This window comes from Scheffersomyces xylosifermentans (assembly GCF_036884685.1).
Source record: "Scheffersomyces xylosifermentans strain CBS 12540 chromosome Unknown RJT20scaffold_6, whole genome shotgun sequence".
NCBI classification, from domain to species: Eukaryota; Fungi; Ascomycota; class Pichiomycetes; order Serinales; family Debaryomycetaceae; genus Scheffersomyces; species Scheffersomyces xylosifermentans.
The window spans coordinates 1,386,126-1,401,249 of NW_027042944.1; the positions used below are offsets into that span (position 1 = coordinate 1,386,126).

Genomic DNA, 15,124 nt, shown 5'->3' on the forward strand with positions numbered 1-15,124 from the left:
AGGATATCAGTCTTCTCTACCTCTTCCTATATATCTGAAAGCACTGATTTCCTTATTGTTTTGTCAATCCCTTTATGCTGATGACCATGTCATCATATGAATATTTCGCAATTATCTCATCGCCTTTTTGCATCCTTCTTCAATTAGATTCTGGTGAACCGTAAAACACTAAGTACTTCCCAACCTGCCTTTCTATGTATAATTGTCTTGACGTCCCATCCACGGCTCTTCATTTTATCTGCTACAGAGTCGGGCTTGTTGCGGGCACAAAACAATATATATGCTACGCCTTTATTCGTTGATAGTATTTGGTCCAAATTATCCAAAACTTTCCAGGTTGTGACCATACCATCCTCTCCACCAAGTAGAGCAAGATCCAACCATGTAGAGTCGTCATATGTGGTCGGTATTTTGGGCACGTCTTCTGCTGGAACGTACGGCGGGTTAAATACCAATACATCTATAGATTGCAGGCGAATTGCTGTCGTGCGGTCCATCTGAAAGGAATCGACAATGTACGGTATTTTCTCTTCTCCAGTCTTAACATTGTTAGTCTTCACTGTGTTCAATATGGTAGTACAAGCGTGAGGATTCACGTCGGTACACATGAATATAGATTTCTGGAGAATATTCCGTTGCAAGAATGTAGTGACTATTCCAGATCCAGCCCCTATTTCCGTTACTATGGGCACTGAAGATGTAAATCTTTTCTGAAGATACTCTTTCTCTTCTTCAAAGCAGTCCAACAAAAGAAACGAATCTTCTGCTGGTTCATAGACCTTATCATAGTCTATATCGGTAATTTCGGGTGTTGGTAACATGGCTGAAACATATAGGATCTGTAGAATTGCACACTTTTATCTAGATACAATTATTTTCGGTTTCTATTTCTTTCTATCTGTCTTTGAACTGTTACAGTGACTAAGTTGTACCAGAAATTACTTGTCGGTAACGATTTTTGTGGAGTTCGTGCTGGCGAGATGAGAAATAGCGAGAGATGAATTTCCAGTGTGTGGGAGTTTCCCTGAGACGAAACAGTTTTACTGAGACATAACAGTCTTAAGACAGAATCCTACTGAAAGAAAAGTCTGAGACAAAACAGCTGAGACAAACAACTCTACTGAGACATAATAGTCTTAAGACAGAACAGTTTTTACTGAGACAAAAGTCCTACTGACAGTCTTACTGAGACACCAAGGTAAATGCCCTACAAAATACTCGCTACTAACTACTAACACATCCATTCTACTTGATTTAGTGAGAGTACTCTCATAGGGACAACTTCCTCCACTACGACAGTCTCACTTCCTCCACTGCCGCAGTACCACAATCTCACTAACAAACGTGATTCTTAGCGAGACAAATGCGGCGGGCTCGCCAGTTTCAGTGAGGAAAGTCGAGTGAGACCATTCAGACGACTTTAATCAGAAAGTCACATTGTCAATTCACCCCGGAGTTCATTTCTGGATATACTGAACAAGACTCGTAGTATAGTCGTCTATAGCCATCACATCTTAAACGCCACAAATGCAAGTAAAGGTCAAGACATTGACTGGAAGAGACATCTTAGTCGACATCGAACCAGTAGATCGCATCATCAGAATCAAGGAAATGATGGAGGAGAAAGAAGGAATTCCACCAGCACAACAGCGTTTGATCTTCAACGGTTCGCAATTGGACGACGAGAAGACCGTGCAAGAGTCAGGAATTCAAGCAGGCGCTTCTTTGCACTTGGTTTTGACCTTGAGAGGTGGTTGTTAATTGGAAGCAAACGATTAGTTCTCAGTTGGCAAACACCGACAATAGAAACTGCTCCGCATTGATTCACTCAGAAGATTAGAAAGGTTAGAAGCTTTACATGTACATTTTACATCCTAATTGATGCTCTATTCGAAGAATAATACCCACCAGATTGAAAGAGATGGAACAACCCAGTTTTTTTTAATTCAAGGAATAAATAAAACCAATAAAATCAGTGTCCAACCCTTCAATTGATGAAATGTCATATATGCAGCTAACTACCCCATGCATCGTCTCCTACATAAATCTGTATATTTAGTGTATTCAGTATGTTTATTAAATGCTAGCCTTGACGGATCTATGTAGTTGGCGCCTGAAGAGCCCATTTTTTGGCATTGGCCAAGAACTTATTAAGTCCAGCGTTCTTGGGGATGGAAACTTCGTCCTCAGGAAAGATGTAATCCCAGAATTCCTCTTCAACGCCGTCGACGTTTCTTCTTCTCTTGACAACAGTAGGAAACTTCTTCTGTACGGAAGCAATGCTTTCTTCATCGCCATGTGTGGCTTCGTAGCTCTTCCAAAATTCTAGTATCAAAAGTCTCTCTTCCTTCAAGTCCTTCGTCTTATAATGCTTTTCAGCTTCGCTGAATACCGCTCTGGTATTTGTTCTATGCTCTTCTTCAATGGAGAACTCAAATTCTTCTTCATTACTATCATTGTATTCCTGCAATTGCAGGGCTGTTGGGATTGAAGATTCGAAAAGAGCTAGAGAGTTCCAAACCTTGGTGTTGTCAACTTTAGCCAACAATTGACGGTATAACGCTCTTGCTTCGTCATACTTCATTTCTTCTTTATAAAAGTCGATGAACAGAATCCAAAGAGTCTCCAATGGAGTAAACCTCTTAGAAAATTCCGTCTTCTCTGACAAGTCTAATGCGACTTCAAAGATAGATATACATCTATCGATTTCGTTGAGTGATTTCTCGAATTCGACATATTCGAGAAGTATAGAAATCGACTCATGTTCACTAATCATTGAAACCTCTAACCATCTCTCATATAACTTCCTAACTCTCTCCCACTCTCCCAATTTCTTTTCTAATTCAATATAGTACATAAAGAGTTTCCTTTTTGGTCCACTAGAACTGGATTGGCCAAGTCCTCTTCCTAGAATCTTTCTAGCCTTCGACAAGCCATCGATGGCATCATTTCTTAGTTCGAATTCTGCAAAGTTGATCCAAACTTTGGCAAAGGTAAAATTCTTGTGTGGGATTACCTTCAAGCAATTGTTCCAGACATTCCTAGCTAATTCAACTTCAGAGTTATCTAATTCTTCCCACAAGGCATACTTCAACCACAAAATAATATATCTTCTCCAATGTATGGATTTATACTTCTGCTGGGGAACCTTGGACACTGCTCTGTCAAAGGTAGATCTGAGTGAGGCAATATTGTTTTCTTCTTGGACTAGTTTTATCAATGACCACCAACTATTAATGTCGTAAGGATCGGATTCCAAGTCTTTTTGATACTTCAATTTACGTTTCAGTACAACTGCTGATTCTATGGAGTCCTTATTTCCATGGGTTTTCTCAAAGTTGGAGAAAGAATCGTAAATTTTATTTCTTTGTTCAGCCAGTAGGTGTATTTTCCTGTGGTTTTCATTTTGTTCCAATAAGGCGATGTATATGGCTCTCGCCCTTTCGTACTCTTTGACAGACACTTCCCAGTCTGCCCAACTGGCTATTATCCTCGTTAAGTCGATATCGGTCCGTAGTGTTTTATCTGCAAGGATTGTGTCTACAGCTCTCTCGTAAACCCCTCTGATAGTTTCGGTCGACTTCGTATCGCCAGAATCATTTTGTAACTCGAAATCTAACCATTTGAGCCAAGTTTTACCGTAAGCATGGTCGCTTACGTATCTATTAAATATCAGTCGTACGTTCTCGTATTCATCATATCTCTTCTCGAAATTGATATATGCGTCCCATGCAGAGTCATCAGGATGCCATTTTAACCATCTTTCAAATACAGATCGTACCATGGAATACTTCTTTAACGTCTCTAATGTTTGAACATAGAGGAACCATAGTTTGTTGACTCTAGGAAGCGTTGTTGTAGCTCTATCGAGCAAATTCAATGCATGGTTTACATTCTTGTGGGAAAGTTCCATTTGAATGTACTGTACCCAGAATGGTATGTGTTGAATATTCACATCTAGAGCTCTTTCTAGAATAGATCTAGCACGAGGAAAGTCATGGTTATGGTTGATTTCCCACTTGGCATACCTGAGCCATTGGCCGAAATTGAGTCTGTTTTTGTTGAGTTGTTGCTCATACTCTTTTCTCTTGTTTTTCTGAAACAGCCGGAGCTCTTCGAGGTCTTGTATCGACTGTTTTGGTCTTTCCAAGGGTTTGTCTCGATTCCTGAATGCATCCTGTAAGATCAGTTCACTAGTAACTTGAGAAGCTGCTACTGATGAAGTAGAAACCAGGTCGTTTTCTTCATAGTTCATATTGTCAAAAGAAAAGAAATGGATTCACTGTAGTGTATAATATACTGATCCAAATCCAATTCAATTAGAAAACAAATATATATATATATATATATATATGTATCAATTAAATAGATATAAAGACAGACATAAAGAGAGCAGTACATAGTAATACCACCATAAGTATGGTACTGTGTACTGTCTACTGAGCAGTGAGATGAGAGTATAGTGTTGTTTCGATACAGGAATTTGCAATCATCAGGAAGACATTGAAAGAACAGAGAGGACAATGTATAGTTGTCGTTGCCACTTGGTATTCTTACTATAGAAATAAGTTATAAGCTACTAGCTATAATTGGTGAACTTGTTACGCTGTGTTAAATGAAATTGAGGATGAAAATAAGACTTAAAAAAAAAGCACGGCAAAGAATTCTAACCTTGGAATTATCTGCCAAAAAAACAAATTGCCTTCAGCCAGAGTCGAACTGACGATCTCCTCATTACTAGTGAGGTGCCTTACCAACTTGGCCATAAAGGCGAATTTGTGATTCAAATTTTTATAACGACCTTCAGATTTTCCTAATTTCACGTGATTCTTATCACATGATCATTCCATTGAACATCCGTGCCGCAGTAAAATTATTAACAATCTTGTGGGGCTCCAATGTATCTCTATTACTTATATTTGAATAGATTAGAACATTAAAAGTAACTTTATCAAGTATGGGGGTTTAATGGTAGATAATTTCGCTGTATTTCTATAATTTTTCCAAAACCTTTATCAAAAATACCAACAGATCTGCAAAAAGTGGAAGAATTTCTACATTTCGCAAGATTGCTGCCCTTCTTTGATAAGAATTGTCAAACACACAGTACTAACATTCACCTAATTTCCACCACTGAGTGTCCCTACCTACCCCCCTTACAAAACATAGCTAATGTTTCTACGAAGCAACTACCAACACCCCTGCCCCGATGTCATCAAGAAAATAACGTCATAATCAACATACCAAAACAAGGGCCCGTTGCACCTCTCAACCCGCTTCTCAACCCGCTTCTTCCCCAAATGGTGGTGGCAGCTTTCCGTCCCACAGGAAAGCGATTGCGTGAATGCTGCAAATTTCTGCTTATGTAAAAAAAACTGTGGATCCAGATCAAGGGTTATCTAAGGTTGCAGTACACAGTTGATGTAGTGGAGAATAGAATATTAGTAATGGATTGTTTTGTATGATTTGATTCTTGTTATGTATGCTAAGAATAGGTAGTTTAAATAGTCTATATTAGAACACAACTGATTCGTAAGTTTGTAGTATTGAATGTACTAATCTGAAGTGAGATAGCGTCTACAATTGCTATTGGAATAATGGAGAGTACTAGTCTCTTACATAAATCGAAATCGTCAGTATTTCGAGTGCTGCAAACAGAGAGAAGCTCAACAAGAGAAGAAGACGAGCCATGGATCGACCTCAAATGTTGTGACAATACCCTCTACGAGACAACGACAGCATCCCTTTCGCCAGATTCCTTTTTATACAAAGTTAAGCGGTTTTTCAATGACAAGATAGACAAACACCCTTTAGAGCAAGCATTCGTATACAAGTTGGACATGTTTCTAATGACCTCCAGCATGCTAGGATATTTCATCAAAAATTTGAATCAATCCAACATATCTATTGCATATAACAACGGAATGGAAGAATACTTCTACATGGATAAGAATCAGTATAACTACTTGCTATCCATATGGACTGTTGGATACATCATAGGACAAATTCCAGCTAATTATGTCATACACCATAATTTAATCAATTTCAGATACTTCTTAGGATTTCTTCAAATTTGCTGGAGCTTTATCGCCATATTACAGTACAATTCCTCATCCTTGAACCAACTATATATACTAAGATTCATATTAGCACTTTTGGAGGCACCTTTGTTCATCTCCTTAGAGTATTTGCTAGGAAGTTGGTATTCGCCTACTGAATTGAATAAAAGATCCACGTATCTTGCAATAAGTTCCGGTCTTGCTTCAATTATCGCTGGACCCTTGCAACAAGTCATTATAGAATTCTCAAAGGACTCAAACGTGCCACCATTTAAGCTTAATTTCATAATGGATGCGGTAGTCAGTTTTCCAATTGCAATATTTACAATCATAGCAAACCCAAACATTCCAACAAATACCAACAACTGGTACTGGAATGAAACGGATAAACTAGTGGCTCTTGAGAGAAGAAGATTACTTGGAGCGCAGACAACCAAAAAGAAAACTTCAAAAGGATTCAAGTCATATAAACGTTACTTGGGAAAATGGCAAGTTTGGGTGTTTCCTTTGATTTTTTGGGGCTTCAATAATTCTGGCCATGCTTCCAGTCAGCCAACATTGGTAAGTTGGATGAAGATAGATTTACAGCTCTCTTCAGAATATTTCAATTTAATTCCTTCTGTTATTCATGCGCTTGGTATAATTGCAGCAGTAACTGTTGGGTATACCAACGACTACCTTGGTGGAAAACACAATCATGTATTCATTAAAATATTCTTTGTTTCCATGATTGTTGGATGTTTGCTTCTTACTTATTGGGATTTGCCAATATGGTTGCATTGGATTGCCTACTGCTTAATTTCAATACCTGGATCCTGGGGACAGCCTCAGATATTCTCATGGGTCAATAGAATATTAGTCAAGGATGATTCAATGAGAAGTTTCGTTATTTCTGTAACAAACACATTTGCATATGTCATAGGCTGTTGGGTTCCTATTTTTGTATGGAACACTGGAGATAAGCCGAGGTATTTCATAGGGTTCGTCTACACTGCATGTTTAAGTACATTCGGATTAATTATGACTTATGTTGGAGACAGGCTAACAAAAAGAGACGAGTACAGAGAAAGAACAAGAGGCATCGTGGAGGTGGAACTACAACACTGAAAGATAGCATCGGGAAAATCTATTCTTTATATGTAGACTAGTTTAGTTCAACAAGAACTTTTATGGCTCCAATAACCTTTTCAAGCTCCTCTTTGGAAATTATGTAAGGTGGAATAGTGTAAATTAGCTTTCCAAATGGTCTTAACCATACCCCAAGCTCGATTAGCTTCTTTTGACAAACTGTCATATCGACAAAGTCAATCATTTCAACAACTCCAACGCCCCCGAGAACTCTAACATCTTTCACTCTTGGGTTATCTATTAGCGGTGAGAGACCCTCTTTCAATTGTTTCTCAATATTATTTATTTGAACTTTCCAATCTCCTTTATTTACCAAATCTAAGCTCTTAGAAGCAATGGCACAGGCCAAGGGGTTGGCCATAAATGTAGGTCCATGCATAAAACAACCCGTGATGCCCGAGCTCACGGTCGTTGCAACTTCTTTCGTAGTAAGGACTGCCGACAATGTGAGGTATCCGCCTGTAAGTGCTTTTCCAAGGCAAAGGATATCAGGACAGATATCGGCGTGCTCATATGCAAAAAGTTTACCAGTTCTACCAAATCCAGTTGCTATCTCATCGAGGATAAGTAGAATATCATTCTTTTTGCATAATTGATGAACTCGATTAAGATATTCTGGATGGTACATTCTCATACCTCCAGCGCCTTGGAGAATTGGTTCTATAATGACTGCTGCAATGGATTCTTTCATATTTTCAATTATGGTTCTGAAACTTTCAATATCACTCTCAACCCACGAATCACCAAATTTTACGTTAGGTGCTTCTGCAAATATGTTTTCTGGTAAGTAGCCAGAATAAATAGAATGCATGGAATTCACTGGATCACAAACAGACATGGCACCGAACGTATCTCCATGATATCCACGTTTAATAGTGAGGAACTTCTTCTTTTGCATTTGTCCCTTGCTATTCCAATATTGTAAAGCCATTTTCAAAGCAACTTCCACTGCCACTGAACCAGAATCAGCCAAGAATACTTTCTCCAAATCCTCATGGGTCATATCAACGAGCTTTTTGCAGACTTCAATGGCAGGGTCATGAGTCAAACCGCCAAACATCACATGAGACATTCTCGAGAGCTGGTGATGTGCAGCAATGTTGAGCTCAGGATTGCTATATCCATGAATGGCACTCCACCAAGATGCCATTCCATCTATGAGGACCTCACCGCTAGTCAAATGCAAACTTACACCATGAGCTGAAGAGACGTGGTAACATGGCAAAGGTTTCACCATAGATGTGTATGGATGCCAAATGTGCTCAGCATCATATTCCAACTTCTCTTCAACAGTCTTCATTGTATACTTCTATTGCGGTGTATAATAGTATGAAGAGAAATTAATAAAAGTGAAAGAAAACTATTAATTCCATATATAACGATGACTCGTAGTCAGCGATCTAAAATAGTGAAAAATGACTACGAGTCATCCCAGTGCGAGTATGCAAACTTGTTTATATAGTGTATAATTCTATTAGGTATACAAAGCTAAAACCAGGACAACTTGTCATTACCCTCCCAAATAAGAGAACCTTCGACCAATCTTTCATTGTCAGATGGATCATGGAGAAGAATGGCTGATCTGGAGCCGTTCTCAATGCCAGAGGAACTCTTCCATTCCTCTACAAGGAAGTTCTTAACAGTGGATGGAATTTCAGATTCCCAAAGGACGATTCTGTTAGTGATCTGACCCTCATTCTCGTCATTTTTTAGAAGATATTGCCTCAATAACTTCAACAACTTGATTGAGAAAGAGTCTCTGTCGTATCCATCCAAGACAACTATCTTAAGGACTGTTGCGTAGTTTTCTTCGTGACTTAACCAATCAAAAGTCCAAACGATATATCCGACCAACTCGTTCTTTTCGTTCACCAACTTCAACCCAAATTGACGTGGCAGAAGTGAGTCAAATTTCAGGGTTATCTGCTCGTAGGACTCATTGGCAAAGTCTATTCTCTCATTATCATTTTGCTCGTGGAACATCTTATAACTGATGTACTTGCTTCTTAAGTGGAACCAATCAATTATGTCAGCTGTTGGGGTCAAAGTAACACGAGACTTGTGATCTTTCTTGACCTTTTCCACAATCTCATTATTGAGCTGCTCTCTGTAGACGTCCAAGTAAGGCTCAAACTGATGGTAGCGTATTAATTCGAATTTATCATCAAGCTTTTCATCTACCCCTATGGTTTCATGATCCTTCAATGGGACGTGTATTAAGTCGACAGCAAATGATTTGAAACCGCTTTTGGCGTAGTACTCTCCTACCTCGGAGTACAAGAAAGTGAAACCGTCAGGTCCCAACAAGTCTCTCTTTGCTATTTCAACCAACTTATCGACCATGATTCTTGCGTATCCCTTACCTCTGTTTTCAGGGTACGTGAAAACTCCTCCTATGCAACCGGTCAAGACTTGATGGCGAACAACTTCCCCGTTCTCGTAGTCAAACTTCCAGCCCTTTCTGATCAAGAGTTCAATGGAGGCTAATGGAGTATCATCGCCTTTTCTCTTAAACATGAATACTAACAAACGGTTGACCTTGGAAGATGCTATCTTGGACTTCCCCAAGACTGCTTCTCTGACGACATAATCGTCAGCGGACAATCTTCCTCTCCATGATTGTGAGTTTTGGAGTCTGGTGAAGGTGATCTTATCACGGTCTGTCAATTGTACCAACTCGTACTGGTCGGCTTCGGAATGAGTGGAAGGCATGTTTCTGATGAGATGTTGGGAAAACCAGAAAAAAGATGTGGATATCGATCCGTTTTAGGTATTATGCTTTGGATAATAAAAATATAAGCGACCGACTGTTTTGATAACTCTTGTTCTGAAAAGAAATGAGTTCTCGGATAGGAAAAGTAAAAATAGAAAATACGAACTTTTTGGCAAAAATTATTTTGATATGGTGATACAGCAGAGCAGAGTATTGTGATACGGTGCAGTGTATTATATGATGTATCACTATTATATTAGCTTTTTTTATAGAATACTCTCAATATATGGTATATCTATATTCTTGTGCTATTCTTTTAGTCGAACAATCTTATACCATAAATATATATATATATGTATATATACCAGTCTTCTATTATTCTAGTGACTTGACTCAGCGACCTATCGCGTATCTTCTGATGCACCTCTACAAAAAACGGCAATTCGTCTATATTTATAGTTATCTCTGGAACTGTTACACTTTCCTGCAAACGACGCCTAAAACTCCAATTCTCTCCTACAACCGTTCCGAACGTAACTGTATCTCCTTAAACAAGTTTCTATTTACTTCTTTGGTGTTCGCATATCTTGTGTAGATGGGTTATTATTTAGACGTGGTTGCTAACGTCAATTGACCGCGAGCACCGAATTGGGAAAATTTGCCGACATCACTGATTTGCAGTGGTTTTGTACAGTGCGAGCTTAGTAAGGGAATAGCTGCCGGCGTGGACAAAGCGGTAAAATTGCCCTGTGGAGAGAGGAGAAGTATAGCAATGGGCATGGGGCATTCTGAGGAGTTCATGGGATGAAAGTTGAAAGTCAGGCATTTCGGAGTCGGAACGAGGGCCAAGTGGGATTGAATGGGAACGGGAGAGAGAAAGAAGCGAGATGGGTTGAATTCTTGGATTGGAATTGTTTTCGTAGTAATTCAAAGAGAGACGTTTGTGTTTTTTTAGCTGCAATTATGGAATATGCCCTACGAAGTGAGTGCAAACGCCACACAACCCCAAGAAAACAGCGTATTCTAAGTAATTACTTGGGTGGCAGTGGCTGCTATATCCTGAATTAAAGGTGCAACACAAAAGTACTATGGCTTTTGACTCCTAGAGGGGACCACCTGTTGTTTCCTCATCACATTCCCCAAATGAGTATATAACGGGGAACCCTTCCATTACCCGCCGATAACCGATCCATCACAAAGGAAGTGATATAGAGTTGAAGCGCAAATTCCCAACAACTACTGGGAGCAATCCATAACCGTAAGACGAAGGTTCCGCTTAAGGGGAATTTATGGTATATTCGAAATTTCGTTATTGCTATATGGGATCTAGAATTCCCTTGGTGGATAGTAAATAATGATTGGCAGAGTAAGAGCAACTCATTACTCTTCTTCAATTCATTGTAACTAACTACGGATGATAGCATACAGTTACTTAATCCTATGAAGCCAATTTTAAACAGAACCACTCACATACAACACACCACAAGCATCATCTATCTCAATACACTCTAGCAGCAACTCTCTAAACACCTCTCTAAGCATCTCTGTTACAGCATTTTGCAGCTACTACTATCTCAATCTCAGCGCTACCATTTAAACCTCAAAGCTGAACTGCGCACGACTTCCAATATGATTTTTCACTATTGTCAGGTCACCAATAGTCAAGAAGAATCTTCTTCAAGGTCATATTTATACACCTTCAGATCATTAGAACACAACTAACAGTCATGGAATTACTACCAGAAGGACAAAGGAACACAGCTGCCGAAGTCTTGTGGGAAGACCAGCAAAAAATTAACAAGTTTTCTACATTAATAAACAAGAAAGATGAACAATTGGAGATCTTAGAGAAGCTCAAGACTGAGAAAGAATACCTCGACGATTTGGCGTTGGAGATCGAATTACTCGACGAAGATGAGAAAATTCAATATAAGATAGGGGAGGTTTTTGTTTTCTTGAAAGTGGAGAAGGCTGTTGAGAAGATAGAAGCTGAAAACGAGAAGTTGAGCTCTCAGATTGACGAGATATACGAAACAATTAGTACTTACGACGAGAGTTTGGCAGACTTGAAGAAACAATTGTACGCAAAATTTGGAAACAACATCAATCTTGAACGTTAGAGCGAACAAGAAGATGAAGGGATGGAAATAACTGAAAAAGTTGAGTGTAATGGAGGGGGAATTTTAGAATTCTTTATCAAGATATGAATTGATCTCAAGTGATGGACCTCAATGGTCATACATAGCTGCGGTTTCATGCTTGTCTTGAAGAATTTGCAATCGGCTTCAACCCTATAAATTGTATAATAGTAACTATAGATAGGAGACCACAACTACATTCTTCTATGAAATATGTTGGTGGTTCCATACAAAAGTCCTGTCAAACAAACATGGTCAATGGCAAGTGCTTCTATTTCTATATTATGTATATATAGATTAATATTAATAATAAATAATTGAATTGAATAACTATTAAAAGTTGAAACCTTTCTTCTTCAAGTCTTCATCAGAAATCATGAAAGAATCAATGATCTTGGAATCGATCAATTCTTGATAGCTGTGAGCCAACTTGCCCGTCTTGGCCTTATACTGAATGTAAGCCTCCTTGATACCCTTGATGGAGCCTCTGATGGAAGTTTGTTCTTTGTCCCATGTCTTTGGGATCAATCCTTGCTCCTTTTCTCCAGCGACAGATTTCAAGACTTGGTCGTTCAAAGCGTTACAGTAATGAACGTCTTCTGGGAACAACAAATCGTGGAATTGCTTTCCGTTACCCTTCTTCTCCACTCTGTCAGATTCCCATGCTTGCATCTCAGAGATGGAAGGCAAAGGAATTCTACCAGACCAGATCTTGGCCAACCAACAACCTTGGGTCTCAGATGTTCTTGTTGGCAAGACGTATCTGGCCAAACCAATGATAGCCAAGTTAGGGTAGTTATACAAGATGATGTGCTCGTAGATACCATGAACCTTGTGACCATCGCTCAACAAAGGCTTTTCGGTGTCATTTAAGTGGTTCAAGAAAGGGAAAGACTTTAAGTAACCGGTAGCAAAGATGATATGATCAACGTCCTCCAATTTGGAACCATCCTTCAATTCAATGCACTTTTCTTCGGCATTGAAATTGACGATATCAGGAACATCAATAATAAAATCACTCTTACCTGCTGGCAATAAGTTCTCTGAACGCTTAGACTTGTAGATATTTCTCTGCAATTCAGTGGCTAACTGGTAAGCCAAATCACCACCAGATGCCGAGTTTCCTACTACCAAGATCTTTCCCTTGGAGCTTTCAAATTGCTTTGGACTACGGTACGATTTCACGTGGGTAATGGAACCAGGGAACTTTTCTGCCCACTCTTCCATACCATTTCTACGTGGAATGTAAGGAACATCGTAGTTTCCGGTAGCAATAACCACAGCATCATAGATTTCAACGGTGTCCTGGAATTCAGGAACAGTTGAAGGAGTCTTTCCTCCCTTGGTTTCCTTAACCACTGGTCTAGAAGTAACCTCCCAGGTGTTGTTTGGCAACAAAACAACGTTGACGACCTTAGTGTCAAATCTAATGTAAGGAATCAACTCCTTACTGTACTCGATCATATATCTCAAGACATCGGATCTGTGAGGGAAGACAGGACATTCTTTAGGGAATTCCATATCAGCATAAGTCATGATATCCTTGGGGACATTAGTGTCAAGGTAGTCATAGACTGGCGAAGCCCATTTGTACTCGTTAGTTACTTCGTTGAAGATAGGCTCAATGTCCAAGGTGGATTTTTCACTTGGAATAGGAGTGGTCTTAGCATCTGTTTCTTCAGTATGGTTCCACAAGCCTCCAAAGTTACTTCTCTTCTCAAAGGCCTGGATTTTGGCAAACTTGTTCTCTTTTAAAAGAGCCTTGACACAGCCTGCTCCCGAAGGACCAGCTCCGATGACAGCGATAGACTTAATGTGTCTAATGGCTTCGTGCACAGGGGATGTCTTATCTTGGGTCATTTTTCAGCGGCTAACTATCTTGTTGAAAGAAGCGATAACGGTAATAAACTGAGGAAATTAGGGGTTAAACGGTTGGACGTCTATGAGTTTACTAAAGAGAAAGAAGAAGAAGAAGAAGAAAAAAGAATATTAAAAGACACCTTGTTCCAGTTTTCTTCTCACCCATCTCATCAACCATCATCATCTCTGTATCTCTTCTCGCTACAGCCATAAGCGTTGCGGCAAAAAGCGAAATGTACCAAAAAATTACCGAGAAAAAACAATAAATAGTGACCGGATTAGGGAGGAGGATATAAAAGCCGCTCAGTTGCTAAGGGTAATGGAGAGAGAGTTAGTGAGGGAAAATGAAAAGTGTGCTGGGAATTAGCGAGGGCCCGCAGGAAAAGATGCGTTCCTCAGTGACACGGCCGATCCTGTTGGAATGGTAGTAAAAGAGGGCTTAAAAGCCAGTTATGGAAACCGCATAAGTCGGGATATGGTCGTACAGGCTGCAGAAGTGTTGTGGAGTGTAATTAAGCTTGATTTTGAGCAAACTGAAGCATTCGCATTGAACTATTGGAAGCCAGGGCAAGTCTTCTCATGCAGAAAAGGGAAAAAACCATTGAAATTAGCAGCCACAATTTTTGCAATAAACGGCACTTTCTAAAAGTGGCTATTGATGGTAGTTGAGTGCGTCAAGTGGAGATGAGATGGTTGAAAGGTTTTCTTGTTTTCTTGTCCGATGATGGAAAGAAGGGAGTCGGGGATGTTCTGGGCCTGTTTTGTAGAGTTTCCATTGGATGTAAGCCCCTGTGTGTGGTTATTGGCCTCTGCACATGCTGGTGGTATGAGAGGCTTTGATTTGATAAATTCTGTTTTAGGTATTTTTTGGGAGCGGCCCTTGGCGGCCCTTATGAAATTCTGGTTTGATAAAGGTAAAAGTCAAATGTGGTGATTGTGACGGTGATGGTGATAGGCTGGCATTATTTGCTTGTGATAGGGAATGTTTAGTTTCTGGTTGCAATTCTGATTATTATTTGTTTATTATTAGAATCCCCGACTTTTGTTGTTTTGGAACGAGGGTCGGTCCTTTGTTAGTATTATTACGATAATTACGATAATTTCGATAATTACGGTAATTGGACTCCTTATCGCTCACAATACACCAGAGGATTGCCTGGATAATAATAGTAAAATATTTCAGTTGCTTTTATTTCCTTGTGATAGGGGATTCTTGGCTCTCTGAT

The 15,124-nt window shown here is 39.4% G+C and overlaps 9 protein-coding genes and 1 non-coding gene across 10 annotated transcripts; 4 read left to right on the top strand and 6 right to left on the bottom strand. All coding sequences in view use genetic code 12, as the record gives it.

The window, feature by feature from the left end:
- Nucleotides 1-143: 143 nt before the first annotated feature.
- Nucleotides 144-821, bottom strand: RJT20DRAFT_98137 (S-adenosylmethionine-dependent methyltransferase; the record flags this gene model as incomplete). Its single annotated transcript, XM_064921707.1, has 1 exon — nucleotides 144-821. The coding sequence occupies one exon, from the start codon at nucleotides 819-821 to the stop codon at nucleotides 144-146; it is 678 nt and encodes a 225-aa protein (XP_064773334.1).
- A 589-nt stretch (nucleotides 822-1,410) lies between these two features.
- RUB1 (NEDD8 family protein) lies at nucleotides 1,411-1,929 on the top strand. Its single transcript, XM_064920682.1, has one exon. The coding sequence runs from the start codon at nucleotides 1,528-1,530 to the stop codon at nucleotides 1,759-1,761; it is 234 nt and encodes a 77-aa protein (XP_064773335.1). The 5' UTR covers nucleotides 1,411-1,527; the 3' UTR covers nucleotides 1,762-1,929.
- A 123-nt stretch (nucleotides 1,930-2,052) lies between these two features.
- Nucleotides 2,053-4,372, bottom strand: RJT20DRAFT_129991 (uncharacterized protein). Its single transcript, XM_064917638.1, has one exon. The coding sequence runs from the start codon at nucleotides 4,253-4,255 to the stop codon at nucleotides 2,099-2,101; it is 2,157 nt and encodes a 718-aa protein (XP_064773336.1). The 5' UTR covers nucleotides 4,256-4,372; the 3' UTR covers nucleotides 2,053-2,098.
- A 327-nt stretch (nucleotides 4,373-4,699) lies between these two features.
- Nucleotides 4,700-4,772, bottom strand: RJT20DRAFT_t113. Its single transcript has one exon. It is a non-coding gene; the product is annotated as a tRNA-Thr (tRNA).
- A 678-nt stretch (nucleotides 4,773-5,450) lies between these two features.
- Nucleotides 5,451-7,185, top strand: RJT20DRAFT_55756 (major facilitator superfamily domain-containing protein). Its single transcript, XM_064920686.1, has one exon. The coding sequence runs from the start codon at nucleotides 5,598-5,600 to the stop codon at nucleotides 7,164-7,166; it is 1,569 nt and encodes a 522-aa protein (XP_064773337.1). The 5' UTR covers nucleotides 5,451-5,597; the 3' UTR covers nucleotides 7,167-7,185.
- On the bottom strand, nucleotides 7,185-8,546 carry RJT20DRAFT_55753 (adenosylmethionine-8-amino-7-oxononanoate transaminase). The gene has a single exon (XM_064920685.1). It carries the CDS (start codon nucleotides 8,485-8,487, stop codon nucleotides 7,204-7,206), a length of 1,284 nt encoding a protein of 427 aa, XP_064773338.1. The 5' UTR covers nucleotides 8,488-8,546; the 3' UTR covers nucleotides 7,185-7,203.
- A 1-nt stretch (nucleotide 8,547) lies between these two features.
- On the bottom strand, nucleotides 8,548-10,043 carry RJT20DRAFT_55758 (uncharacterized protein). The gene has a single exon (XM_064920687.1). The coding sequence runs from the start codon at nucleotides 9,897-9,899 to the stop codon at nucleotides 8,676-8,678; it is 1,224 nt and encodes a 407-aa protein (XP_064773339.1). The 5' UTR covers nucleotides 9,900-10,043; the 3' UTR covers nucleotides 8,548-8,675.
- RJT20DRAFT_55759 (uncharacterized protein) lies at nucleotides 10,044-10,600 on the top strand. Its single transcript, XM_064920688.1, has one exon. The coding sequence runs from the start codon at nucleotides 10,187-10,189 to the stop codon at nucleotides 10,493-10,495; it is 309 nt and encodes a 102-aa protein (XP_064773340.1). The 5' UTR covers nucleotides 10,044-10,186; the 3' UTR covers nucleotides 10,496-10,600.
- Nucleotides 10,601-11,520: 920 nt separating this feature from the next.
- RJT20DRAFT_129994 (tubulin-binding prefolding complex subunit) lies at nucleotides 11,521-12,294 on the top strand. The gene has a single exon (XM_064917639.1). It carries the CDS (start codon nucleotides 11,628-11,630, stop codon nucleotides 12,018-12,020), a length of 393 nt encoding a protein of 130 aa, XP_064773341.1. The 5' UTR covers nucleotides 11,521-11,627; the 3' UTR covers nucleotides 12,021-12,294.
- RJT20DRAFT_55747 (flavin-containing monooxygenase) lies at nucleotides 12,196-14,108 on the bottom strand. The gene has a single exon (XM_064920684.1). The coding sequence runs from the start codon at nucleotides 13,896-13,898 to the stop codon at nucleotides 12,372-12,374; it is 1,527 nt and encodes a 508-aa protein (XP_064773342.1). The 5' UTR covers nucleotides 13,899-14,108; the 3' UTR covers nucleotides 12,196-12,371.
- Nucleotides 14,109-15,124: the final 1,016 nt, after the last annotated feature.